Source organism: Hyaloscypha bicolor (genome assembly GCF_002865645.1).
Source record: "Hyaloscypha bicolor E unplaced genomic scaffold K444scaffold_118, whole genome shotgun sequence".
Lineage (NCBI taxonomy): Eukaryota > Fungi > Ascomycota > Leotiomycetes > Helotiales > Hyaloscyphaceae > Hyaloscypha > Hyaloscypha bicolor.
This window is the reverse complement of record NW_020194620.1, coordinates 1,652,229-1,676,563: the sequence shown is the minus strand read 5'-3', so window position 1 is coordinate 1,676,563 and position 24,335 is coordinate 1,652,229. Positions and strand designations below refer to the sequence as shown.

At 49.4% G+C, this 24,335-nt stretch overlaps 10 protein-coding genes across 10 annotated transcripts; 4 read left to right on the top strand and 6 right to left on the bottom strand.

The window, feature by feature from the left end:
• Positions 1-22: 22 nt before the first annotated feature.
• Positions 23-1,542, bottom strand: K444DRAFT_616354 (uncharacterized protein). Its single transcript, XM_024880912.1, has one exon. It carries the CDS (start codon positions 1,282-1,284, stop codon positions 325-327), a length of 960 nt encoding a protein of 319 aa, XP_024733430.1. The 5' UTR covers positions 1,285-1,542; the 3' UTR covers positions 23-324.
• Positions 1,543-2,445: 903 nt separating this feature from the next.
• On the top strand, positions 2,446-4,296 carry K444DRAFT_535870 (protein phosphatase 2A regulatory subunit PR55; the record flags this gene model as incomplete). Its single annotated transcript, XM_024875327.1, has 5 exons — positions 2,446-2,489; positions 2,633-2,673; positions 2,791-2,888; positions 2,954-3,602; positions 3,674-4,296. 5 exons carry the CDS (start codon positions 2,446-2,448, stop codon positions 4,294-4,296), a joined length of 1,455 nt encoding a protein of 484 aa, XP_024733429.1.
• Positions 4,297-5,758: 1,462 nt separating this feature from the next.
• K444DRAFT_645205 (upd-c transporter) lies at positions 5,759-7,222 on the top strand (the record flags this gene model as incomplete). The annotated part of the gene is made up of 5 exons (XM_024885062.1): positions 5,759-6,010; positions 6,082-6,107; positions 6,161-6,177; positions 6,228-6,571; positions 6,620-7,222. The coding sequence occupies 5 exons, from the start codon at positions 5,759-5,761 to the stop codon at positions 7,220-7,222; spliced, it is 1,242 nt and encodes a 413-aa protein (XP_024733428.1).
• A 613-nt stretch (positions 7,223-7,835) lies between these two features.
• K444DRAFT_536020 (AMP deaminase) lies at positions 7,836-11,161 on the top strand (the record flags this gene model as incomplete). The annotated part of the gene is made up of 4 exons (XM_024875342.1): positions 7,836-8,122; positions 8,172-9,321; positions 9,369-10,489; positions 10,537-11,161. 4 exons carry the CDS (start codon positions 7,836-7,838, stop codon positions 11,159-11,161), a joined length of 3,183 nt encoding a protein of 1,060 aa, XP_024733427.1.
• Positions 11,162-13,425: 2,264 nt separating this feature from the next.
• On the bottom strand, positions 13,426-16,129 carry K444DRAFT_66659 (EF-hand). The gene is made up of 4 exons (XM_024887197.1): positions 15,816-16,129; positions 15,518-15,669; positions 13,616-15,438; positions 13,426-13,566 (listed from the first exon to the last, which is right to left on the bottom strand). Exons 1-4 carry the CDS (start codon positions 15,829-15,831, stop codon positions 13,533-13,535), a joined length of 2,025 nt encoding a protein of 674 aa, XP_024733426.1. The 5' UTR covers positions 15,832-16,129; the 3' UTR covers positions 13,426-13,532.
• A 231-nt stretch (positions 16,130-16,360) lies between these two features.
• On the bottom strand, positions 16,361-18,506 carry K444DRAFT_616347 (alpha-tubulin). The gene is made up of 7 exons (XM_024880911.1): positions 18,329-18,506; positions 18,202-18,242; positions 18,086-18,112; positions 17,929-18,004; positions 17,340-17,870; positions 16,866-17,289; positions 16,361-16,817 (listed from the first exon to the last, which is right to left on the bottom strand). The coding sequence occupies exons 1-7, from the start codon at positions 18,351-18,353 to the stop codon at positions 16,589-16,591; spliced, it is 1,353 nt and encodes a 450-aa protein (XP_024733425.1). The 5' UTR covers positions 18,354-18,506; the 3' UTR covers positions 16,361-16,588.
• Positions 18,507-18,615: 109 nt separating this feature from the next.
• On the top strand, positions 18,616-19,810 carry K444DRAFT_66571 (uncharacterized protein). Its single transcript, XM_024887102.1, has 3 exons — positions 18,616-18,979; positions 19,030-19,489; positions 19,574-19,810. Exons 1-2 carry the CDS (start codon positions 18,692-18,694, stop codon positions 19,450-19,452), a joined length of 711 nt encoding a protein of 236 aa, XP_024733424.1. The 5' UTR covers positions 18,616-18,691; the 3' UTR covers positions 19,453-19,489; positions 19,574-19,810.
• K444DRAFT_632907 (uncharacterized protein) lies at positions 19,624-21,500 on the bottom strand (the record flags this gene model as incomplete). The annotated part of the gene is made up of 4 exons (XM_024883535.1): positions 19,624-20,394; positions 20,447-20,734; positions 20,792-21,107; positions 21,175-21,500. The coding sequence occupies 4 exons, from the start codon at positions 21,498-21,500 to the stop codon at positions 19,624-19,626; spliced, it is 1,701 nt and encodes a 566-aa protein (XP_024733423.1).
• Positions 21,501-21,802: 302 nt separating this feature from the next.
• Positions 21,803-22,797, bottom strand: K444DRAFT_694089 (uncharacterized protein). The gene has a single exon (XM_024887854.1). The coding sequence runs from the start codon at positions 22,554-22,556 to the stop codon at positions 22,287-22,289; it is 270 nt and encodes an 89-aa protein (XP_024733422.1). The 5' UTR covers positions 22,557-22,797; the 3' UTR covers positions 21,803-22,286.
• On the bottom strand, positions 22,684-23,966 carry K444DRAFT_66462 (uncharacterized protein). The gene is made up of 6 exons (XM_024886985.1): positions 23,673-23,966; positions 23,377-23,622; positions 23,273-23,309; positions 23,053-23,130; positions 22,925-23,000; positions 22,684-22,868 (listed from the first exon to the last, which is right to left on the bottom strand). Exons 1-5 carry the CDS (start codon positions 23,867-23,869, stop codon positions 22,986-22,988), a joined length of 573 nt encoding a protein of 190 aa, XP_024733421.1. The 5' UTR covers positions 23,870-23,966; the 3' UTR covers positions 22,684-22,868; positions 22,925-22,985.
• Between the last annotated feature and the right edge of the window lie 369 nt (positions 23,967-24,335).

The window sequence follows — 24,335 nt, the reverse complement described above, 5'->3', positions numbered from 1 at the left end:
TACAAAGAAAGGAGCAGATTCCAGAGTCTCCTAGAGACAACAATATCACCGATATGTTTTCCTTCTCTTAGAAGGAGACAGCAGTAATCTGACAGCTCCGGAAATCCGACAGCATTGGGGTACGGGAAAGGAGAGACATGGAGTTCGTGATTGGGCTAAAATGGAAGGCCTCCAAGTCATTGGTGCGAATTACTTCATTGAGAAGAACAGAAAGCAGTGAACAACTTTGAAACCTTGGGAAATTGATCTACTTCTCAGCTGCTCGGCTGTCACGCAGAGCGATGTTAAGACTTGATTGAGTTATATCCGTAGAAATAACAAGACTTATCGTTTCTGAAGATGGCCCAAGATAGATTCCAGTCTCCTCAGTGCTGTCGGTTTCTCCTTCACAGACCCTTCACTCCCCATTTCCTCTATCTCTTGTCTCGCCTGCTTGACAAGCGGTAGCAGTCCTCCCCAAACCTCATCCGTATATCTGGTCAACACACCCTCCCATTGTTCTCTCCAGTGCTCCCTAGCTTCCATCGTCTCCCCTTCAAAACTGGGTCTCAAATTTAGAGGGTGATCTGTTGCAACGCTGGCATGTGGTTCCGCTGGATGAAAAATCTCCCTCGCCATTGCTCGAATTTGCATGAGTTGCTCTTGAGAAAGTCCCCAATCGTCATCCTGGTCCTCGAGTGGGGCTTCGAGTTGTTCTAACCCCGCTGGAGATGACAAGATGGCTAGAACCTCCTCTCCATCTCGAGCTTCTTGTTCAGCCACCGTTCTCTCTGGCGCCCTCCAATTGTGTAGATGAGAAGATTGAGACCTCTCCCAGGCATCCTCTTCCAAGACATCCTCTAATCCTCTACCTGGAGCGGCACCAAGATTCTCAGAAGGCGTAAAAGAATCGATAGCATCCAAAAATGAAGAAAATTCATTTTCCGATTGCTGGATATGCTGTTCATGATGTCCAGTTCTCAGACCAGCTGATCCAACGCCACTTGCTTGACCATGAATTGCTTGCTGGGCTGTCTTTGAACTTTCAGCCCAAGCAGAGCCGCCATTACTATTACTGCCAATGGACTGTCCTTTGCCAGAATTAGTAAGAGCTGTTGTGGCCTGATTTCTGAGCTCGTTCGCGGTCGGTGCTGTGAAGGCGCTTCGTGTCAGCCCTGTTGCCGAGGCTGTGATTCGTGAGGACAGAGATTGTGAGTTTGAAGGCTCATTTGAAGAAGGTGCCTCCTCTGCTTCTTGAGGAGGGGCACGGCTTTTGCCTTTTCCATTGCCATTGCCGTCGCTCATGCTGATCCGTTGGGGTTGAAAATCTCATGGCTGGGAGGTTGTCGAACGTAAAGTCGGATGACCCAATTTTGGCTGGAACAATGGTTGCATTTGCACATGCCCGTGCCAACACCAACACGTGACGGGTAATTGATGGGGCAAATGTCAACTGTACAATTACTCATCTTTGCTTTTGGAATGGAATTTCCCTAAAACTGTAATTAAAAATCCTCGAATTTTTTGAGTGTGGTGGCTGTTGAAAGAGTTGACCGATGTGGGGAAGTGGACAACGAAACGAATAAGAAAATCAGATAAAGCCCACAACACATAGAACTAAAAGGAGAGAAGGCCATCTCTTAGAGGAAGCCCAAAAACACGTGTAATCCAAAATGATATGCCCCAGCTCTGGGAAGTTTCAAATATTTGGAATTCGTTGGAATTTAATCAACCTCGGTGGCACGGTTTGGTCGACTCGAGCTGAACGTCTTGCCCGATTTAACTGCCTAGAATAAAATATATTGATTTGTGTACCTACAACTTTGGGGAGGGGTGTTATGTTGAGGAGCGGGAACTCCTTGCTGTATCCGTGACCTTCCCGCCTAGCACATCGACCAACAGGTGTTGATAGGAGGAGTCGAGGATTGCGCATGATAAAATAGGGAAGTTTTGTCCTTTGTTCTGCAAAAATTTAAGGTAAGGACGATTCACTTCGAGGTTGAGAAACTCAAAGTCTTGTTCGATCTGGGAGGCTCGTCTGTTTGTAATCCACACCCAGTTAGAGAGGCGAACTGCTCGTCCTCGTCACTCCTGCCAAGCGGACCATCAAACCCCACGACCGTTCACCTAAATCCGCCCTGAGCAACAAATTCCCATCGCCGCATCACAACAACGCCAGATCCGAGTCTGGACTTCACTATTGCAGCTCTTGTCCACCTGCCGATCACGTCTAACGACCTTCTTGTCCCACCTCGGGCGCACACCGTCACTTCTAGATCCTGTTTCGGGAACATACCCTTGCTGATCTCAGGTTTACCCTCAGCCTTTCGTGCGTCAGTCAGCTCCGGAGATCTGGAAGACATTTCGACGCGATCGAGCCTACAGATAGCTTCTTCTACAAGCACCGGCTTTCTGATCATATACCTGTTGGCGAGGAGACACTCTCGTCCACAAGGGTTGTAAAAGATGGTAGAAGGGGAACCGAACTCTCCAACTTGGAAGTTCACACAGTCAGTACCTATCTTACCTGCTGAAGTCCTGTCCTGTCGGCTGCTTGTCTTGGGACATCGCTCTTCAGATGTCCTTATACTGGAGGCTCTCGATTTATTGGGGCGCGTCCTGCAGGAGTATCCATTGCTAACTTCTGCATCAGATGCTTTGGTGATAAGGGTGATGTAGAGGACATTACAGAAGGTTAGTGATTCTGGCTTTAGATCGAAGCTACCCATACGAATTACACAGTCCGGCCTCGTCTGCCCTTCGTGTTCATTTATGTGGTTCAGCCTTATGCTAACATACCACCCTCCCCAGCCGACATTATCTCGACCGTCGAGTTCGACCACACAGGCAACTATCTGGCAACTGGTGACAAAGGAGGGAGAGTTGTGTTGTTTGAGAGGAACGAGACCGTATGCCAAAGCCATATTCTGACAAGGTCGAGGAATCTTTCCGGAAAATTACTGACATTCTGCAGAAAAAAACATGCGAGTATAAGTTTCACACCGAATTCCAATCTCACGAACCCGAATTCGACTACCTCAAATCCCTTGAAATAGAAGAGAAGATCAATAAGATAAAGTGGTGCCGGAGGCAGAATGCTTCTCACTACCTCCTTTCAACGAACGACAAGACGATCAAGTTATGGAAGGTCTTCGAGAAGTCCCTAAAGGTTGTGGCGGAGAACAATCTTTCACACGATTTGACTCCAGGAAGTGTTGCAGGAGGAGGTGGCGTCAGACCTATCTCCAATGTCCATTTCACCAGCTCTCACGATCTCAAACTACCCCGCCTTACGCACCATGACACTGTTGTGGCAGCAGTACCACGTCGAACATACGCCAATGCCCATGCCTATCACATCAACAGCATCTCGGTGAACAGTGACGGGGAGACGTTCATTAGCAGTGACGATTTGCGAATAAACCTCTGGAACTTGAATATTCAAGACCAGAGTTTCAACATTGTTGATATCAAACCTGCTAACATGGAGGAATTGACAGAGGTCATTACAGCTGCAGAGTTTCACCCACAGAGCTGCAATTGGTTCATGTACGCAAGCTCAAAGGGCACAATCAAGCTTGCAGATATGAGAGAGAGCGCTCTGTGTGATCAACATGCAAAACGTAAGTCATCGCAGCATCGCAGCATCGCAGCCTAGTTCCTGGAACGGTCTTCGCTAACATATTTTATACAGAATTCGAACAAGAGGAAGATCCCTCCGCTCGTTCCTTCTTCTCAGAAATCATTTCCTCCATCTCCGATGTTCGATTCTCACACGACGGGAGATATATATTGTCACGTGATTATCTCACTGTTAAAATCTGGGACGTAAACATGGAGAGGCAGCCTGTAAAGACAATCCCTATTCATGAGCACCTTAGGCCCCGGCTTTGCGACACTTACGAGAACGACAGCATCTTTGACAAATTCGAGGTGGTCTTTTCAGGTGATGCCAAGAATGTTATGACTGGGAGCTATAACAACAACTTCATGATCTACCCCTCTGACCCGGATAAGGAAGTGGAAGTTGTGTTGCAAGCGGACAAATCGGCATTCAAGGCTAAGAAGGTGGGTGTGCCAACGCCTATTAACTCGTCCACCAGCCCGACAGCCACGAACGGAGGCAAGAAGGGTGGCTCAAGAGCTGGTAGCCCCGCAGCTGGAGCGAGTGGTCAGGGTGGTAGAATGAGAAAAGAGACCGATGCGGACCAGATCGATTTCAACAAGAAGATTCTGCATATGAGCTGGCATCCATTTGAAGACAGCATTGCTATTGCGGCGACGAACAACGTGAGTGTGAAGGCCAAGCTCTCCTGAACATTACTGACCCCCGGATAGCTTTTTGTCTTCTCAGCGTTGTAGACATTGGTGCTGCGCGGAAGGTATCTCTTGGTCAAATTCTATCGGCGTTTCAGTACGTGGCTAGCATTCCCTAATCCTTTGTCCCCATATGGATTCCGAATTTCGCCCCTACTCCAGAATCCGCTAGTCACGAGGAACGAATACAACCTCGTTGATGGTAAAGAAGATACCACAAAGACAAATATTGATGGGGCGGTGGCTGGCATGGACTATGAAGCCGCAAATAGTCGTTCCGGCTGCCCAGGGGCTTGTTTGTTCAGTAGTTTGCTGAGCGTCCTTCGAAGCTTTTCCAAGGGATGCCAAGTTTGCAAAGTTTAACACTTCGGCAAGCTTTTCAGCAATCAGGTAGAATAGTCAACTCGCAGATAAATAATGCAAGAGCTTCCAGTAGTAGTCCATGACTGAGAGGTGGCTTCTGATAGTGAAGATCCGTTGTCGTTTCCGAATGCCTCAGCTGGAATCCAGTTTCTCCTTATTAGCGAAGGGGTGGAGTGTTCAGAATAAAACAAGGCCAGGTCCCGCCTATTTGAGCGAGAGGCTCACGCGAGAGGCTCACGCCAAGTGAAGCATGGATGTCGACTTGACCCAAGATGGCCAATACTCTTATTGATTTTTCAATGTGCTCCGTACGCGTCATGCTGGGCTGGACTTGTAAATGCCCACAGCATATTTATCTATTGTACAGATTGCCCCTGATTTTTTCTGATCTCAGGCTCTCAAGATTGTGCATGCAACCAGCCCCCTTTCGAGTGCTGCTGCTTCAACCCACGAATAGAATTATTTAAGCATAACCGGCCCACATGCGGAGATTTGCCCTGGTTGTGGCTTCGCGGATTCAGGCACGCGCGAACGCTTCCGTGCCGGCTGCGTGTCATTTACTGCCGAAGTGCGCCCCTCGCCCTAAGGAAACACTGGCAGGCATAGGCATAAGCACAAGCACAAGCCCAAGCCCAAGCCCAAGCCCAAGCACAACTTTAGCACCGCAGGCTTTTTGCATTGCTGCACTCTGCACTGTGCTCTACGGACGGAACAACTTGATCAGCGTGCCAGGGTGTGGCCCCCTCCTCGAATTGGGCTCCTCCCTGTGATGCTGGATGATCAATTTTACCATCATTACCAGCATCCTTCCCCTCCCTCCTCCGACCCCGACCACTGCCCATTGCTCTTGCCTGCTGCTCTCACTAGTTACCTCACCCGGCATTATATGCCTGCTTTAGTGTGATATCGCACTCTCTTAAAGTAAGTGCATTGCCAGTCCGCATGAGGGCCGTGTTGTCCTCTGTTCACCTACGTGTCAGATCGCGAATCCTTTCTCCTAAAAAAGTCCTGCCGGCCTCACATCGCGCTGCTGTGCAGACCGCTCCAAATGGCACGAAAACGCAGAGCTGATTCCTCCAACAGCATACCGTCGACCCCCATGACAGCCACCCGTCGGCGCTCTACACTTCGAGACCTCCAAGCCTCCGCCGCAGATGGCGATGTCATAATCCCGAAGGTCATTGATGCGAGGCCCTCGTTGGAAAAGGCAGAAATGTATGGAATAGACGATCTCAGGCCAGCATCCTCGCGGATGATGGCTCTAGCTGGCCGCATCTTTATCGAGACTATTCCACAATGGCTTGCTATTGGAGCTATGCTTGGGCTCATATTCGGTGGATGTTGCTCAAATGTGAGTAAATGTCGTACTTGCTGCGGAATATTCGGCTTGGAGTTAGAAGTGAAGCTTACGGAACACACCAGGTCTTCGCGCTTGAAGCTATTGTCAAGTATGCGACCAATTTACCGGACACTTTTAGTACAATGCTAACTATAAACTCAGGATTGAACCGGAAAGTGGTATGGTCAAGGTCTAAGACAATGCTCCGTCCAGCTACTGATCTTCTAAGGGACTCTCTTGACTTTCGTCCAATTCCTCTTCGTGGCAACAACTGGATATATCTCACAATTCGACCGGAACCGACCTCCCCACTTCCTCAGACCAAACAAAGTTCCCATCCGCCGCTGGCTGATCAATATCCTCCTGTTCTTCACAATTAACGTCCTGAACAACCATGCATTCAGTTACAACATTTCAGTTCCCATACACATTATTCTTCGATCGGGGGGAAGTATTACAACTCTTGCCGCGGGTTATTTATGGGGAAAGAGATTCTCCAGGTTACAAGTCTTTGCAGTCACGCTCTTAACAATTGGTGTGGTGATTGCAGCTTGGACGGATCAGCAAGCAAAAGTATGGTCATCTCAATGGTGCGTGGGTGAGGACTAACAATTTCTACAGAAAGAAGTCGAAGAGGCCCACGGACTTCCATCCTTCAGCACAGGACTTGCCATATTATTCTTTGCGCAAGTCCTGTCAGCTATCATGGGTTTATATACCGAGGAAACGTACAGAGAATATGGACCACACTGGAAAGAGAACCTGTTCTATTCTCATTTACTCGCATTACCGCTCTTCGCGCCTTTCATCCCTTCGATGTATAAGCAATTTTTGAAGCTAGCTGCGTCTCCACCACTGGGCCTGCCGGCTTATGATTCAATGAACCACCTACCGGCGGAACTTCAAAAGGGTTTGGGGGCTATTCATCTCCCAAGCCAACTGGTATATCTCGTCATGAATGTTTTGACGCAATATGCGTGCATTCGTGGCGTGAATCTCCTTGCTTCTGCATCATCAGCCCTCACCGTTACCATTGTGCTCAATGTTCGAAAACTAGTCAGTCTCTTGTTGAGCATCTGGCTGTTTGGAAATAGGTTGGCACCCGGGACTTTGATAGGGGCGTTCATAGTCTTTTTCGCTGGAGGAATGTATGGGTTAGAAGGATCCAAGAGTTCCGGCAGGGCGAGATATAGAGCCATTGTTACCAATGGCAAAGTAGGATAGAAATCAGTTCAACTAGAGACCGTGTCAATAAGATGAATTATAGAGACTTCGAAACTCCGTGAATGTGGTCCAATTGAAGCAGGAATAGGCGAAGGTGGAAGGAGGCAAGTCGGGCCGACCAAAGTTTAGTCTGGCAGCCTTGTAAATTTCCAAGAACTGCGAAGTAACTCAACAAGACGTTCTTTTGACAACGACCAGGCTCATGCCGTAGAGACTCAACTACTTGACACAGAGGACGTCATTACCGTATTGAGCAATACCTTTACCCATTGCGCGTGTCAAAAATGACTCCTGGTAAGTTGCAAACAAAGCCGAACACTTCCTCAGCCTCACGACTTGATGCAGCAGAGACATATGGAGCTAACTAGCTCTATCAGCAACCCAACCCCGCGGTCAAGACTCGGAGGTCAATTCGCCAAAGCTGGGAGCCTTGCGACCATCAGACTTTGAAGCCCTTTCAGAAGATGAAGAGGAAGTTCGTGGACACGACTACGATAACGAGGAAGCTGGGTCGGAGGAATCATGGGATGAAAGACGAGACAAAGACGAAGCAATGCTTCCGGAAGCTGCATTAATACCAGGTGATACGCCACAGACAAGCACTCCCTCGGATATGCAGGACGGAATGCTTCCTCGAGATATACAACGAAAGACGGCCTATTACGATTATGCTGCGGAGAAGCAATTGAGTCAAGCAGATGCGAAACTCTTCTACCAGCGGAGTCAATTGGAGGCCCAGAAGACTGGTGGAAGCAATTGGGGCAATTCGCAAAGCTCACCGCAGGGGAGCCCAGTTTTGGTCCCAAGGTCGTTTTCCAATGTATTCGACGCAGAACAAGCTGAGATGAGGAGGTCGGGAAGCGTGAAGTCGATGCTGAGCGGACATAGTATGGCACAAAGGTTTGTCTGATACACAATATTTTGAAACTGCGGATGTTGATGGTCATAGCTCTGGAAACTACAAAGCGTCTTTTCCAATTGGTCTCGCAGATCCATCCAAACATCCGGAAAGTAATACAGTACAAGAACCTAGTTTTTCGACCCGGCCGGGTGGTTTGCCCAGGATTGCGTCGTTGCTGAGAGCCGATAGGGAGGCGAGGGATCACAAAACTCATCCAGAAATTCCTCATGAGCCGAAGCCATTGCTTGAGACCGAAGGGCTGCACGGAGCCGGTGCTGGCGTTGGCTTGGGGAATGGTGCAGGCGGATTTGTGGACAATGATGCCAACATCACTTCGGAGTTGAGCACAATATACACTAATATCCAGAAGATATTGGATATTCGGCACAAGTATATGCGCTTGTCGCTCCAGCAGGATGGAGACAATCCCAAAGATGATCCGAACTGGAATATTTATCCTCCTCCACCTGAACCTGCATGGTATGAGGAGAGGGATCGAAGAAATGGTGATCAGGGTAACAGCTTGGCAAGTAGTATGGTTCTTCCCGAGAGACCTCAGACGAGAGGTAACGATCAAGTCCGGACTTCCAGTTCTACAACAGCGCTACACCCGCTTCAGGAACCGCAGGCGCCAAAACCACCTCGCAAGAAGCGGAAGCCAGGACAAGAGATTGGAGAAGACTTTGATATTGAAGACGTCTTGCCCGTCCCAGGCCCTAGCGATATGGCTTTCCGCCTCGATGGAAATAGCGTGTACCAAGTGTATGAGAACTCCGAAGCGGAGGGAGTCGATACGCCTATCATTAACATCCCTACGATCCGGGAATTCTACATGGATCTCGAATCAGTGCTGAACATCTCTTCGGATGGTCCAAGCAAGAGCTTTGCTTTCCGCCGACTTCAATACCTAGAAGGCAAATTCAACCTCTACGTACTTCTTAACGAGTACCAGGAAATGGCGGACAGCAAGAGAGTCCCGCACAGAGATTTCTACAATGTGAGAAAGGTGGATACCCACGTACATCACTCAGCTTGTATGAATCAGAAGCATTTGTTGAGGTTCATCAAGAGTAAGATGAAGAAGTGTCCAGATGAGGTGGTGATGTTCAGGGATGGAAAACATCTTACACTGGAAGAAGTTTTCCAGAGTATCAATTTGACGGCGTACGATTTGAGTATTGATACGCTCGATATGCACGTAAGTCTAGGCACCCCTAGCACCAACAGCTACTAAATATATTGCAGGCTCATACGGACTCTTTCCACCGATTCGACAAGTTCAATCTAAAATATAATCCAATTGGAGAATCTAGATTGAGGACTATTTTCCTCAAGACGGACAATTTCATCAATGGCAGATATCTAGCCGAGATCACCAAAGAAGTCATTTCTGATCTCGAATCTAGCAAGTATCAGATGGCTGAGTGGCGGATCTCAATTTATGGCCGGGCGATTGATGAGTGGGACAAGCTTGCGGCTTGGGTTGTCGACAACAAGCTCTTCTCTCACAATATCCGATGGCTGATCCAGGTCCCTCGACTGTTCGATGTTTACAAATCAACTGGTTTGATGGAAAACTTTGAAGAGGTTATTGTGAACCTGTTCCAGCCTTTGTTTGAAGTAACCAAGGATCCAACGAGTCATCCAAAGCTTCACATCTTCTTGCAAAGGGTCATTGGTTTCGATAGTGTTGACGACGAAAGCAAGCCCGAACGTCGACTCTATCGAAAATTCCCCGTTCCGAAGATGTGGGACTCGAAACAGAATCCGCCCTACAGCTACTGGATCTATTACTTGTTCTCGAATATGGCTTCTTTGAATGTTTGGCGGAAATTGCGAGGTTTCAATACTTTCGTACTGAGACCGCATTGTGGTGAGGCCGGTGATACTGATCATTTGGCAGCTGCTGTTGTCTGCTGTCATAGCATCAGTCATGGTTTACTTCTGCGGAAGGTGCCTTTGCTGCAATACATCTTCTATCTTGAGCAGATTGGAGTCGCGATGTCGCCTTTAAGCAACAACGCCTTGTTCTTGGCGTACGAACGCAATCCTTTCCTATCATATTTCAAGAGAGGACTTAATGTCTCCTTGTCTACAGATGACCCTCTTCAATTCGCGTTTACAAAAGAGCCGCTGATTGAGGAATACTCAGTGGCAGCACAAATATACAAACTTAGTGCTGTGGATATGTGCGAGCTGGCTAAGAATTCTGTTGTCCAGAGCGGATTTGAATTTGCAATCAAGCAGAGATGGTTGGGTCCTGACTTCCACTTGCCAGGCGTGAGAGGAAATACAATGGCAAAGAGTAATGTACCAAATATTCGAGAGGGGTTCAGACATGAGACCTTGTTACAGGAGTTTTCTATGTAAGTCACCTGTCCTTTCTACAATTTGGCACTTCTAATAGATACAGGATCGATAAATACACTACTCTGGCAACTCCAACAACAGCAACTTCAGCGACTGCTGAGCAAGACCTTTATCCGCTCCAGCCAGCACAGCATTCTGTCCCTTCTACAATTGCTTCAAGGAAGTCAATGGTCTCAAACACTATTGGGGGAGCAGAATCTCTACCCTCATACCAACAGTTCCCTGCGCAAGCAGCCCGTATCCCAGCCACTCACTCCCAAACCAAGCTCGACAGCCATCCCCAACAACCACCACAAGAAAGCGGCAGCCCACTTCAACCTACAGCCTCAAGAGATAACACGAAGAATAGCTCCATAGTCGCTAGTCCGAAGTTGGCTGGACTGGCGCGAGAAACTACCTGGCCTGTGGAAGGATACGGTGATTTGCATCTGAGTGGTAGTGAGCCGAGGATCTTCCCGGGGGTCGTGAGTAGGACTCAGAGGCGGGACAGTAAGGCAGGGCAGGTTAGGCAGGGGAGTCAGAGTGAGACTGATGGGGATGGTAGTGTTGGGAAGGGAAGTGTGGGGAAGACGAGAGCGAAGGGAAATACTGGCTTAGATGGAAGTGTAGATGAGAAGGTAGAGGAAAGCGATGGTGATATGGAGGAGGCGGGTGGTGTGGAGGATTGATTGTTAAAGATGAAAAGCTAAAGTCCAGCTGAGGCTTGGTACTCGGTAAGTTTAGAACATTGACTTCGATGGATTTGTTTGAGTAGGCGTTTTTAGACGTGGGAACGGTAGATTATGCAGAGGGACTTCGAAATTGTTTATGAATTCATATCTTTTGGTTGGAATCGTTCTCTATTCGAGATTTCATATTTGTCACGAGTCTTATAGCAGCTTGTCCCAGGATACTTGGTACATTCAAATTCATCACTTTCATATAGGGAGATAGCTAATTCGCTAAAAGAATGCCGCTTGCAAAATGCCAACAGACTACACAATCGACTGACATTAATTAAACTATTCACATCTCGAATGATCACCATAATCCTCACTCTCAATCTCGTTCTCATTCTCATCATGAATCACCAACCGCTCCTCCAAAAACTCAGGATTGACTAGCAAGGTAATTTGCAGCCTACGATCCGTCAGAACCAATATCAGCGCTACGTGATATGGGAACTTACCCGTTCCAAGTTATAGTCGTACTTCTCCAATGCAGCTAGAGCATCAGCCCTCTTGTAACCCATCGTTGTCAAATTCTTGAGGATGGGGTCATCATGCACACCAGCTTCCGTGAGTGCCCTTCCAATTTGCGGTCGTTCAGGAGCACCTGTGCCATTGCCTAATGGCTTGGAAGGCTCTGTTGCCGGTGGAGCGGCGGCTTCTGTTCCAGGGCCATCAAGACCAGCGAAGATTGCATCCCAATCGTGGGAATCGTTGACTGCTGCAGTGGTTGCGGTAGTCGGGCCAGGGGAAGAGGTAAAGTCTCCGAATGTACCATCGCTACTATTAAAGCCATTTCCATGAGTAGAATGTTCTGTTCCCTTCGATTGCGGAGGGCTATCGAACATGGGATTAAAGTCGTCTAGACCAGATCGGTCATGGACTGAAATGTTCGCAAAGTCATCTTCGGCATCCCCTTCTTTGGCATCTTCTAGATCCTCGAAGTCATCAAAGTCATTGTCGAACGGCACTTTTGCAGGTGGCACAGGCTGTGATGAGACCTGTGGGGCTCCGAAAGGTGTTTGTCCGGTTGCGGTGGAGCTTGAAGCATGCTCAGGAGACACGGACGCCGGAATCTCACGGGACGGAATAAGTCCGGCGAATTCCTGCACTTCGGAGTGTGCCTTGTCGGCGGGAGACACCGCCTTATCGTAAGCTGGGGGTGACATTTGGGCATTAGGAGTTGGAGGATTGTCTCCAACACTAAGCGCAGAGGACTGCTGTGTAGCGGTTGGTCTAGCACCTAAAAAGTCGTTTGTGCTGGAGCCTGGTACCGCTGTGGTTGGCACCTGTGAAGAACTTGTTTTTCTAGCATGGCCAGGAGATGCAGGAGCAAAGTCGTCATCAAAGCCGCCACCATCACTGGCGCTCTCACTATCATCATCGTGATCCAATTCCGCAATGGGAGGGAACTCCTTGCTAAAGGAAGCAGGAACTGCCGAACCAGAGGCAGAAGAGTTGCCAGTGTTGGACCGTTCCTGAGTCTTGGCAAGGGCTCCAAAGCCAGCGAAGGCAGCATCAAAGTCAACTTTAGCCGTACCAGTACGTTCCGGGGCCTTGATCGCAAATGGATCCGCTGCAGTTTGTTCGCTCAATGTGCTTCCACCTGTGGGGGTAGCAACAATGTGTGAATTTGTATCTCCAGGGAATGCTCCGGGAATCGTCTCTTTAGTCTCATTACCTGTTGGTGAGGCGTTCGACTTTCGGTCAAGCCCTGGAGATACAGCTCGTGCGTTTTCCGATGGGCCTGCCGCCGAGGACCCTGTTGGCGTTGTCCCCATATAGTTGGTAGGAGTGTCAGCGCCAGTTGATCCCTCTCCAGATCGACTGTTCGGTGCGGAAACTTGTCGTGAAGAGGTCATGGAGTCGTCATGCGAGGGAAATGGAAGAAAGCTGGAGCTGATTTGCCGTGACTCTGGTGGAGGGGGAGGTTCATTAGCTTGAGGGATTTCCCGATTTGCTGTTGCAGGAGGCGAAGCCGAAGGAGTAGGGAATCCACTTCCAGTCTGCGTGCGGACGGGCAGAGCAGCATGAGAGGCTTCAGCGACAGTGACACCAGTAGCGAGACCAGCAGCTGCACCAAAAGATGGACCAAAGACGTTCTCAAAAGACCTATCATTTTGCTGACTGGCAGCAGGCGAGGCAGCGAAAGGTGAGGTAGGTATCTCAGAAGAGCTACCCTGACGCCGGAAGAAGGGATTGTTGGCGCTCATTGTTGATGGTGCTGGACTGGCGACCTGGGGCGGACTTTGAACCTTTGCAGCGGCTGCATGCGCCGCAAGAGCCTGGGTATCCTCCTCAATGCTCTTGTTTAATTCCACGGCCTCCGCCTTTAGCTTGTCTCTTTCTGCTTCATTGGTTGCAAGCTGCTTTTTGTTAATGGCGACCAGACCCTTCTGTTGGCGAGCATCTGACCTCAGCTTCTCCAACGCAGGCTTTAACTGTACAATCTCTGCGTTGACAACTCGCATACGCTCCTTCAGGTTGGCATTTTCCTGTTGGTCGGTTTGCAGTGCGGTGACTGTTTGCCGATGCTGGTTCTGGAGATCCTGGAAAGTCCCCTCCACCATCGCAATCTCGGTCTGTAATTTCTTGGTCTCGTTACGTGATGTTGTAAGACGCTCCTCCAGGCTTCTTACATCCTTTACCTCTTGCTCATAAAGTGTGCGAAGCTGAGCTAGACGAGCTTCGAACTCACGCTTCTGAGTGCTGGCCTGGGTCAATTCATTTTGCGAGGTTGCCCGTTGACCTTGGACTTCTTGCATCTGTTTCGAGAGACTTCCAACTTGATTCGACAGGTTTGCAAGTTCAGTCGTTTCGTTCGTCAGCCTCTTGCTGATTTCAGGGTCGTTGTCACCAAGTAAATCCTCAGTAGCTGAAGACTGCGGTTGCAGGCCTCTTTGCTGTATTGGTCCTGAGCCACTAGAGCCGCCGGTACCTTGGTAAGTCAATGTCTGACCGAAAGTGGACAACGGGGCAAAAGGTTTGAAAACAGTCGAATTGTGCATCGATGAGCTCTGGGTCGGTGAGGTAGAAGTCATTGACGCTCTGGTTCCAAATGGGTCGTTGCCCAGATGACCGAATCCGGATCCAGAGCCCCCAGTGGACTGAGGTGCCTGTTTGGGAGCCGGACCAGGTGATGTCTGGAGTGCATCGAGACCAAATAGGTCTTCGGCAGCTGACTTGGCCATTGTCGGTGCCGGGGTATCAAAGGCCGGGGCTATGGGAGTAGCTACGGGCCTGGTCTGATTGCGCATGCTCGGAGGGACCAAGTTGGGTGGCAGAGTGGCTGGCAAAGAGTCTCGTCCATCTCGTTTGCCTCTCTGTTGACGAATAAGGTACATAGCAACCGCGAATTCATCCCTGGTTAGACGGCCAGCTGAGTTGATATCAGCGAGATCCCAAATCTGAGCCAAAGCCTCTTCGGGCAGCTTGGATTCGCTGAAGAATGGTACGGCCTCATCTCCAGTAATGAATCCCCGGTTAGCCCTGTCCAAACCGTTGTAGATGTTGTCAAACTTGGCTTTATCGGATGTAGTGATAGCCCAATCCATACCTGAGCCAGTAGCCTGGGGGAACTGCTGGGGAGGAGTAGAGTAAGCTGGCCGACTAAGTGGACTGCCAGTTCGAGGTGCGCCGCTGAACTGTCTTTGGATAGCTGACATTGCGCCGGCTCCCGAAGCTTGCCTGCTTGGTGGTCGGCGAGCCGCTGCTTCGTAGAGGCCGGCAGGAAGAAGATTAGGCAGTGCGCGAAGTTGCCCTGTCTTGAAAGAGGCCAACAGATGCATGGCAATTACGAATTCCGTGACCTGCAGGGAACCTTTCTGTTCTGTGTCTGCCAGATTCCAAATTCTTCCCAGTATCTCGTTTGGCAAACCCGCGCGCTCGAATATCTGCTTTGCTTGCTCTCCCGGGAGGACACCATTCTGCGCTCCAGACTTCTCAAACAATGCTGCGTATTGGCCCGCCTTCTCCGGCGTCAGTGGAGGAACTCGAATGGGTCCAGACCCGCTAGCTTGGGGTTGCAAGGCGCTTGGCGGGGGACCTGGAGGAGGTTGAATCGTAGGACTTATTCCAGGACCTGATCCCGTATCGAATCTTGGAAGAGGGCCAGGGCGTAAAGCCAATTCGGGAGTGGGATCTCGTCCTGCTTGGTAATGTCCTATCAATCGCAGGACAATCCCAAACCCCGCGGGTGTTAGAAGCCCTCGATTCTCTTTGTCCGCAATCTGCCATATCTAGAAAGATCGTTTGCATCAGCTATGCTCCATACGCTGGATTCTGTTGAAGTCGGCTGGCGTTGTGGGAAATACACACCTCCCCAAGTATGCGCGGCTCGAGTCTTGTCTTTTCAAAGAACTTGACCGCAACTTCTCCAGTCACAACTCCAATGTTCTCCTTGTCTGCTTCTCGAAATAGTTGTCCAAATACACGCTTCTCTTCAGGTGTGAGATTCAGCGTCGGAGCCGCTATCAATACGTCAGCCTTTCCAGGTCCCACAGCATCAACTCTGCCTTCTCTTTCAGTCCCTAACCCGCTGTAGAGACAGCCTAGTCGCAAGCAATACCCCGCTGCCCCTCAACGATCAAATGCTCAAAAGTAAACAAGCTCTTACTTGGGTCTTCGGCCATAGCGCCTCCGCTTCCGGGACTTGCTATTCAGCAATGCAATACGATTCGTGAATGGAGTCAATTTGAATACTAGAGCTGTAGGTATGATGTGTAAAGATGTTCAGACCGTCAGAGGAGTCAACAGCTGGCGATAGACAATGTCCTTGGCTGGCAAGAGGACGTCAATGAGGTAGATTGAGCTGTGGGCGGCCGGAGCTAAAGAAGTTCGGATGCCGCTTGACGCGCCTCACCCTTTGGGTTCGCTGGGGATCAATTGAGCAACCGCAATATGATTGAACCGGCCACCCCAATTTCTATCACTTTCGGCCTAACATGCAGGAAATCTGCAAAGCTGTGCAGGTCACATGGAATCCCGCGTCCCTTGGTCAGCATCATTGGGCTCTGTTCGCATGCTTAAGGTCACAATGCATCTCGGGGCGACTGCACAATTTGGTTGGAGGGACGGAGAATTGTCCCATACTCTCACCCAACCTTGGGGGTAGCGCATTGTACAGAGAATTGTGCCATATTCACACAGAATATTAGCGGTGCATGGTACGGCATATTGTCAGTTGATTTGCCTATGGCTGTCTGAATTACAAAAACGGATTCGGTAGCAGTGAAAAGAAAAACGGTTCTAAGAACCCCCACGCTCGACATGACCAAGCTCCAAATACTCCGAGAAGTATTATGTAGCCGAATCAAGTACCAAATCTGGCCCACCAACCAAGTATGTGATCCCACAAGAGATAAACATATGCCTCAGCAAAGCAATGACTTAGTATTCGGCCTCAGCACCTTCATCGCCCTCGAGCGAATCAGTAGCGACTTCCTCGTAATCACGCTCCAAAGCAGCCAGATCCTCACGGGCCTCGGAGAATTCACCTTCCTCCATGCCCTCACCAACATACCAATGAACGAAGGCACGCTTGGAGTACATGAGGTCAAACTTGTGGGAGAGAGCAGACCAGGCCTCGGCAATGGCGGTTGTGTTAGCGAGCATGCAGCTTAATACTGTTAGCAATTGATACTTTCGAGCGCACCACCAAACTTACACAGCACGGTTGACCTTCGCCAAGTCACCGTTGGGGACCATCTGAGGAGGCTGGTAGCAGATACCAATCTTGAAACCAGTTGGGCACCAGTCAACGAACTGAATGGTACGCTTGGTCTTAAGGGTAGCAACTGCGTTGTTGACTTCCTTGGGAACGACATCACCACGGTACAACAAGCAGGTAGCCATGTATTTTCCGTTGCGGGGGTCGCACTTAACCATCTGATTGTTGGGCTCGAAGCAGGACATGGAGATCTCCTGAACCGAGTTTGCCTCGTGGGAAGCCTTGGATGAGGAGACAACCGGGGCGTATGCAACAAGCGGAAAGTGGATACGTGGGTATGGGACCAAGTTGGTCTGGAACTCGTTGAGATCAACGTTGAGGGAACCATCGAAACGGAGAGAGGCGGTGATGGAGGAGACAACTAGCCGCTGTTAGCTATCAAGTCAAATCCGATTCAGACTATAAACATACCTTGAGCAATCAAGCGGTTCAAGTTGACATAGTTGGGGCGCTCAAGACCGAGGTTTCTTCGGCAGATGTCATAGATAGCCTCGTTGTCAACCATGAATGAACAATCGGAGTGCTCGAGAGTAGTGTGGGTGGTCAGGATGGAGTTGTATGGCTCAACAACAGAGGTTGCGGTCTGAGGAGCAGGGTAAACGCAGAACTCCAGCTTGACCTTCTTGCCAAAGTCGACCGAGAGACGCTCCATGAGAAGAGCACCGAATCCGGAACCAGTTCCACCTCCGAAAGAGTGGAAGACGAGGAAACCTTGGAGACCAGAGCAGTTATCAGCAACACGGCGAACTTTGTCCAAAACCTGGTCTATCAACTCCTTGCCAACAGTGTAGTGGCCACGAGCGTAGTTGTTCGAAGCATCCTCCTTGCCAGTGATCATGTGTTCTGGGTGGAACAGGCTGCGGTAGGTGCCGGTACGGACTTCATCGACGACGTTGGGCTCGAGATCGCAGTAGATGGTACGGGGAACATATTTGCCTTGACCTACAACGCCAGAACGCGTTAGTTGTGCCTTAGATAAGATGTTTGTAGCTCAGCTTACCAGTCTCGGAGAAGAAGGTGCTGAAGCCCTGATCGGGTTCGGCGGCCTTGCGCTCTTCGGTCAAGTATCCATCAGGCTATTGTGGTAGAACGCGTCAGAAGAGCTCCCTCAATATGCAGATAGAGTCTACGGGCATTGGAAAAGAAGATAGATGTACCTGAATACCGTGCTCAAGGCAGTAGAGCTAAATGAAATCCATCGCGTTAGTCACACCAAGGACGGAGAAGTAAACAATAAAGAATGAAAGCTCTATCGGGTCATGTCGAAGCTCACCTCCCAGCAAGAGTTTGCGATTTGGCAACCCGCCTGGCCGACTATGGGAGGTAGATACGTTAGCAAATTTTGTTGACGTGGAGAACGCGGGCGAGGAGCGGTGAGGAGCGCGTCGAGGGAAGCCTACCATTGATGCTGATGACTTCTCTCATATTGGCGGTTGGCTATTGAGAGCGATGCGGAGTGTAGATGTAAAGATCACAAGCAAATTCGTGCAGAGGTCTTGGATGTGGTCTACGAAGGAGTAGTGGGGAAAAGGTTGGACGAAGCAGGGGATTATTGATTGAGAGAGTCGCTTGTGTGCGGCATGGGCGTGAGTGGGTCTTTCCCTGCATAAACAAAGCCATCGCCGAAAGGGACTCGCGTTGTGCCGCGCTTGCCCTATTTAGGACACCTTGGTCCAAGCTCCCCATTTGTCACCACAAAGCCTCAATGCACAATTCCGGGAGACATTTGCAGCTGACTTCAGACGAAGCGCAATTGATCTACTATGGGGTATATTCAGTTCATTCTTTTGCTTCTGCAAGTCCATGCTGTCTTTTGCAACACCGAGAAAATCATCTTTCTCGGGCCCAGCGAGGTACATATCCCGGTCGAACATCCGACCCTCGAAGACCTCAAGCTCGAAACTCTCTCCCCCCAACAATGGTCCCTGAGAACACACATTCGAGCAGAATTTCCTACGAAATCCTCGAAATATGGTCAAGCATCTTGGTATCTGCTACACGGACTACAAGAAGGCCAAAGATACGAAGTCCGAGTCTGCTGGGCGGCAACCGTAAGGTGGACGTTCTATTGCTGCGGGACGAGTGAGCTAACAGAGTTCAGCAACCTACTGATTTTCGTCTCGATGCATATACTCTTCAGGCCGTCTTCAACACACCCGAACTAGTCACCTCTCTAGCGCAGTATTTGGAGGGTCGCCAGCCAGATCCTGTAGAACTCGAAGACCAAGAACCAGGTATTACAAAATGGTCTGCCAAGTCGCTTGAATCAACCCTTTTCCTGCAAGTTCTTGCCGCTGCAGATTACTACACTATGAATAAGACCTTGATGGAGCATGTTCCGCCGGTCTACGCCGATATTATCCTCGATCCATACTTCTTGAATGTTTTCCCACGATCCTTGGTCCCAACTGCAGTATACATTGTACTTCTGGCAATTGGCAGCTGGTATTTGGCAAAATGTATCAGCAAATGGTTTCAGACCTTTGCACAACACAGCAACGATAAGAAAAAGAAAAAGTCTTAGTGTGCTTTATTCCATTTGGCCAAATATATCCCATTATGAGGGACCAATTACGATGTACAAAGAACAATGAAGCTTCAATGCAACTGCTGGATATCGGGCTAGTAAATGCAAATCCCATTCCGAAAACCTACCATCACTTTTTCGCCTTGCGACCCCAGAATCCTCCTTAAATTACCATCTTTGTTGTCCTCCGTATTGGTTTGGAGGTGCACCATATTGAGGTGGTTGAGGTGCATTCTGGCCTTGGTACGGATGGGAGCCGGAGGGGACAGTAGGAGCGCCGCCGTTGTTGCCATACAAACCACCTGAGTGCTCAGCATTGTGCAATCTTTGAAAGTGCTGATGTTGCGGCTGTGAAAGGTTGCCTGAAGGAGGGGCGGAGCCACCATATCCTGAACCTCCTTGATGATTTGGAGGTGGCGGATATTGCTGCAAGGACGGGGTCCCTTGGTGGCCTCCGTAGGTATCCTGATGTTGAACACCTCCAAAAGGAGGTTGTTGGTTGGTTGGGGGTCCGCCGTAAGGTGGCTGTTGGCTGTTTGGGGGAGCACCATAAGGCGGTTGCTGGCTAGAGGGGCTTGAGTACGGCTGAGATTGCTGGCCATAAGTGTCTTGGTGTTGGGCACCTCCGTATGGTGGTTGTTGGGCATTTGAAGGTGTGCCATAAGCTGGTTGTGAGTTTAGGGGTGCTCCGTAAGGAGGTTGTGGAGAGCTGTATGATTGAGATTGAGGTTTGTTCTGCCCGTAGGATGGTTGGGAAGGTTGGTTGTATGATTGAGACTGAGACTGAGACTGATTTACACCCTGGGCATATTGGTTTAGCGGGGGAGGGTTGTATTGTGTATGAGCCGTTCCGCTGGGTTGATAAGAGGTTGGGGGTGCCGATCCAGAGTATCCACCCTGTTGCTCTCCATGAGAAGAATATCCATAAGAGGTTCCCTGCTACGAAATGTCAGTCATTTTCGTACCTATCGAAGAACAGCGCAGGCTATACCGTAGAGCTTGAATGCCCGCCAAACATTCCGCCCAAAGTGCCCATCATACCCGAGCCATGACTCTGTTGATTGCTCTGGCCTCCAGAATAACTCTGTTGCTGCTCTGGTTTCTTCCCGCCACCCAGAAGCTGGCCAGCCAAAGCACCCGCAATGCCACCACCACTCGAATGTGTATTTTGGTTGTGGCTCGAACCACCACCCAGGAACTGACCTGCTAATGCACCCAGTCCTCCGCCACCTTGATTCGGTTTCTTTCCTCCACCCAAGAGCTGGTTCATGGCAAATTGCTATATTCCACTTCGTCAGCATACTCATCTTCCTAGCACACTAAACGTGAAGCTAACCCCAATATTGCCCGAGAGACTTCGATCCGTTGTGTACGGTTCCAATGACCCATCAGGATTCCTGATGCTCTGGCTACCATCGGGATTCGTAATAATGTCTAGCTGCTGATCAGGCGTGCCGTACGGATGTTCCAGCCCTCCCTGGGGAGTAGCTTGTGGTGTAGGGCCTGTGGGGGCGGCGCGTGTAGGGGTGTCCCATTGCGATGCTCCCGTCGACAGCTGAACGAAGTAGTATTTCTTGGACATGCCATCCCACTGAGCGATCCAGCCTTCAGGTAACGGGGGAGGTGCGAAGGAGGGGCCTTCTTGCCCTGGTCTATTGTTCTTCGTCAGCTTGGTACATTCTCCCTGTCGCGAAGATGTTGTGTGGTGGGGAGACGTACGTCGCGGGCCCGGTCATGATTATTAGCTTTCCTATTGTCTGGCAGCTATGCTTTCCTCCCTGTTGATTTCGATGTTGGTGAGAGAAGGAAATGGGGAACAGGATGATCAGGGTGAAGTGCGAGGGTTTTGTGTTTTGGTCGCACTCGAAGGATGTCAAAAAGAACGGAGGCTGTGCATTTTCGACCCCCGCTACTGTACTTCTCAGCCACACTGCCCTTGGCAATGAATTCTCAGCTGAGCAGGGGATTCGTTGTCTGAAATCGTTCTGGTCCAATAGAAAGTTGTCTTTCCAAATCTTGATATTGTATCCTCTGCGCTCTTTCATTTTAAGGTTTCACTTCAAGTGAGTGAAGCTGAAGCTTGATGAAACTGCCCCGCACAATCTAGAGATCAGGTCTACATATTGCCCCTCCCTTTAGAGTAAAACATCCAGTTTTACTTATTGAAAGACAAGTTCCTCTGTACTGCTGTTTTCTTCTAGAAACATTCGCCTAGACTTATTCTGTAAAATCAAATCAACATGGGCAATGGTGAAGACGCCCTAAAAAGAAGCTCTCAAGTTTTATTCTGGCTGGGGGTATATCTCATTCTCTCTGGATTGTTCAAGTAGATTACTAAACAATCAACTTCTGCCCCTTCGTCCAACGCGGGCTCCTCGTGTTCCTCGAGAAGACAATCCCATTCCAGTATATCGAAGTAAACCCTAACCACAAGCCTGAATCCCCCTTTCCCTCAATCCCCGAGATCTGATTCCAACACTCGAATACGACAACAAGCCTCTCTACGAAAGCACCGTTATCTTGCGAATTCCTTGAAGATGCTTACCCCTCCTCAACGCCCAAACTCTTCCCTCTAGATCCATACGAAAAGGCACGAGTGAGGATCTGGATCGATTCCGCGACTTCACGCATCATCCCTTCTTTCCACCGCTTTCTGCAATACCAACCTAAATCAGCCTCCGATCCTGATCTTGAGAAAGTCCGGTCTGATTTCCATCACCAGCTTGCACAGTTCACGCAAGAAATGGACGCAACAGGACCGCACTTGGCTCAGAAGTCAGTTTGATTGACTTGGTTATTGCTCCGTGGGCTGTACGAACCCGAGTGTTTGATCATTTTAAAGGAGGGTTGAAGCTTCCAGACGGTGATAAATGGGTTGATAGATGGAACAAGTGGTTGAGTGCTGTAGAGAAAATGGAGGGTGTTGTGAGTACCACGAGTGAGAGATAAATATATTCCAATCTATCAGCGCTACGCCGATAATACGGCCCAGAGCGAATTGACCAAGACAACGAGGGAAGATAAAGGCTTGCCAAGAGAATGAAAGTACTCTCATGTTTCTCGGTGCGGATGGGCAGAATGCTCCAGTCATTGTTGGACATATATACGATCTTTTCTTGAAGTAACGTCACGGCCTATCCGTCATAACGATTCTTCCCCACAAGGGTTTTGCTCAAGGCCAGCCTTAAACATAATATGTACAGCATATTCTCCAACGAGTGACTTGTAATTTAAGTGGGCTCGTGTGTCTTTTGCAGCTCAAAGCAAATAATTCGAGTTAAAAACTTGTCAACGAGAAATAATTACAGAAAGATTCTATGCCTCGACATCCCTTGGAATCAAGCCTGCGTTGACGATGCCGGCCAACAGATCTCCACCTCCTGCGGCACCAGACGGCGAGGTACCTGCTGCTCCTAGAATATATAGTTAGCTCTTCTATCATTAATATACCATTTCGCTAGGGACTTACCACCGCCAAGAAGTCCATTCAAGAGAACAGAAATAGGATCAGCAGCAGCAGTAGTGTCTGCTCACTTTGCTTGTAGCTATCTAGGGTCAGAAATTGCTCACAAAGTTGGAGACTAGGTTCATTCATACCTTGGTAGGATCGCAGCCAAGCGGTTTGTCTGCCCTTCTAGCGGCACCGGTTGCTTTTGCTGCACCAGATTTGGAAGCCTGGGGAGGAATGGCATCAGCAGAGTTCCCTTCTTTTAGGTAGCCATGTGATTATAGAAACGGTGCGAATGGAAAAGAAGTGGGTTTGTCTTTGCAAGTGTTCGCCAAAAATATGAAGCAGTGTGCCAGGGAGAGTACGAACAGAAGCTTTAGCCCCACCCACTGCAGGACATCCAGGTCTGAAAAGTCGAACTATTAGCATCATTCCATAGTACGGACTAGAGTTGCGTAATGCGAAATTCTTACAGATCAGCAGGTGTGGTTGCCTTCGCGGCAGCAGGCTTCGTCGTTGCTCCTGCCTTTGATACAGATGCCTTCGATGCGGTAGCTCCGGTGGCCTTGGCTGCACCTGGCTTCGATGTCGCCTTAGGAGGCGTCGCTCCCGTGGCTTTCGCCGCGCCAGACTTGGAAGTTGCCTTGGGTGCTGCAGCTCCAGTGGATTTGGCTACGCCAGGCTTAGAAGTTGCTGATGCCTTGGAGACCGTGCCTGTTCTAAGGTAAAGTCAGTAGTGAGAGCTTAAGAATATCCTAGTTGTGCTCACCCAGCTCTGGCGACAATGTACTTTCGACGCTCTACGAATTCCTTTCCGACATCCACAATCCCTCCATTGAAGGCCTTCCCATCCACAACGTATGGCGATCTTGCCTCCACCTCATCTGTTCGTGCAACAAGTGGAGAAGAGTATGCCGTAGTAGCAAAAGCGACCAGCGCGTAGGAGAAGAAAATTTGTCCACGCATTTTGAATGTAAAGATAAATTAGACAGAAGGAAAAAACTAATTAAAAATTGGACGTCAAGCCTCTCAACAAATATAAAGGGAGAAAAAGAGGCAAAGGTTTAGGGAGTGTTAAGTAAAGAGGGGGCAAGCAAGATTTCTTCTATCAGCCTTGAGAGGGGTTTGGCATATGTCACTCCCTCAAACACGATCTGAATCAAGGTCTTTGGCCAGCGGTCAATCAGATCCATAGGCAGTGCTTGCGCCGGGGGTCATCAGTGACACCTCTCCACAACCTCCACTGTCTCCCGCGCCGCATGAATCTAAATATATCACTGGACGATGACAAACCGATTGAGTTGTTTCGATGCACCTCGTTCCATCCTAAAAAGCAAGGCTGGCAACCCATCGTTGTACGCATGCAGAACAAATAAACAGTCCAGGGAAGATGCCAAACAATTTATTACAGCACAAAGTTAGATCCTGCAAC

Coding starts and splice junctions, on each gene's coding strand:
- K444DRAFT_616354 (XM_024880912.1), bottom strand. CDS start 1,284: ATGAGCGACGGCAATGGCAATGGAAAAGGCAAAAGCCGTGCCCCTCCT.
- K444DRAFT_66659 (XM_024887197.1), bottom strand. Junction 15,439..15,517: donor AGCCGCGCATACTTGGGGAG/GTGTGTATTTCC, acceptor CGATCTTTCTAG/ATATGGCAGATTGCGGACAA. Junction 13,567..13,615: donor CCTGCGTTGGAGAAGCTGAG/GTCAGATGCTCG, acceptor AACAAAAAGCAG/CTTGCAACCAATGAAGCAGA.
- K444DRAFT_616347 (XM_024880911.1), bottom strand. CDS start 18,353: ATGAGAGAAGTCATCAGCATCAATG. Junction 18,113..18,201: donor TCGCAAACTCTTGCTGGGAG/GTGAGCTTCGAC, acceptor GATTTCATTTAG/CTCTACTGCCTTGAGCACGG. Junction 18,005..18,085: donor GCCTTGAGCACGGTATTCAG/GTACATCTATCT, acceptor CTACCACAATAG/CCTGATGGATACTTGACCGA.
- K444DRAFT_66571 (XM_024887102.1), top strand. CDS start 18,692: ATGGGGTATATTCAGTTCATTCTTTTGCTTCTGCAAGTCCATGCTGTC. Junction 18,980..19,029: donor GAGTCTGCTGGGCGGCAACC/GTAAGGTGGACG, acceptor AACAGAGTTCAG/CAACCTACTGATTTTCGTCT.
- K444DRAFT_694089 (XM_024887854.1), bottom strand. CDS start 22,556: ATGTCCAACAATGACTGGAGCATTCTGCCCATCCGCACCGAGAAACAT.
- K444DRAFT_66462 (XM_024886985.1), bottom strand. CDS start 23,869: ATGCGTGGACAAATTTTCTTCTCCTACGCGCTGGTCGCTTTTGCTACT. Junction 23,623..23,672: donor TACATTGTCGCCAGAGCTGG/GTGAGCACAACT, acceptor ACTTTACCTTAG/AACAGGCACGGTCTCCAAGG. Junction 23,310..23,376: donor GCAACCACACCTGCTGATCT/GTAAGAATTTCG, acceptor TCGACTTTTCAG/ACCTGGATGTCCTGCAGTGG.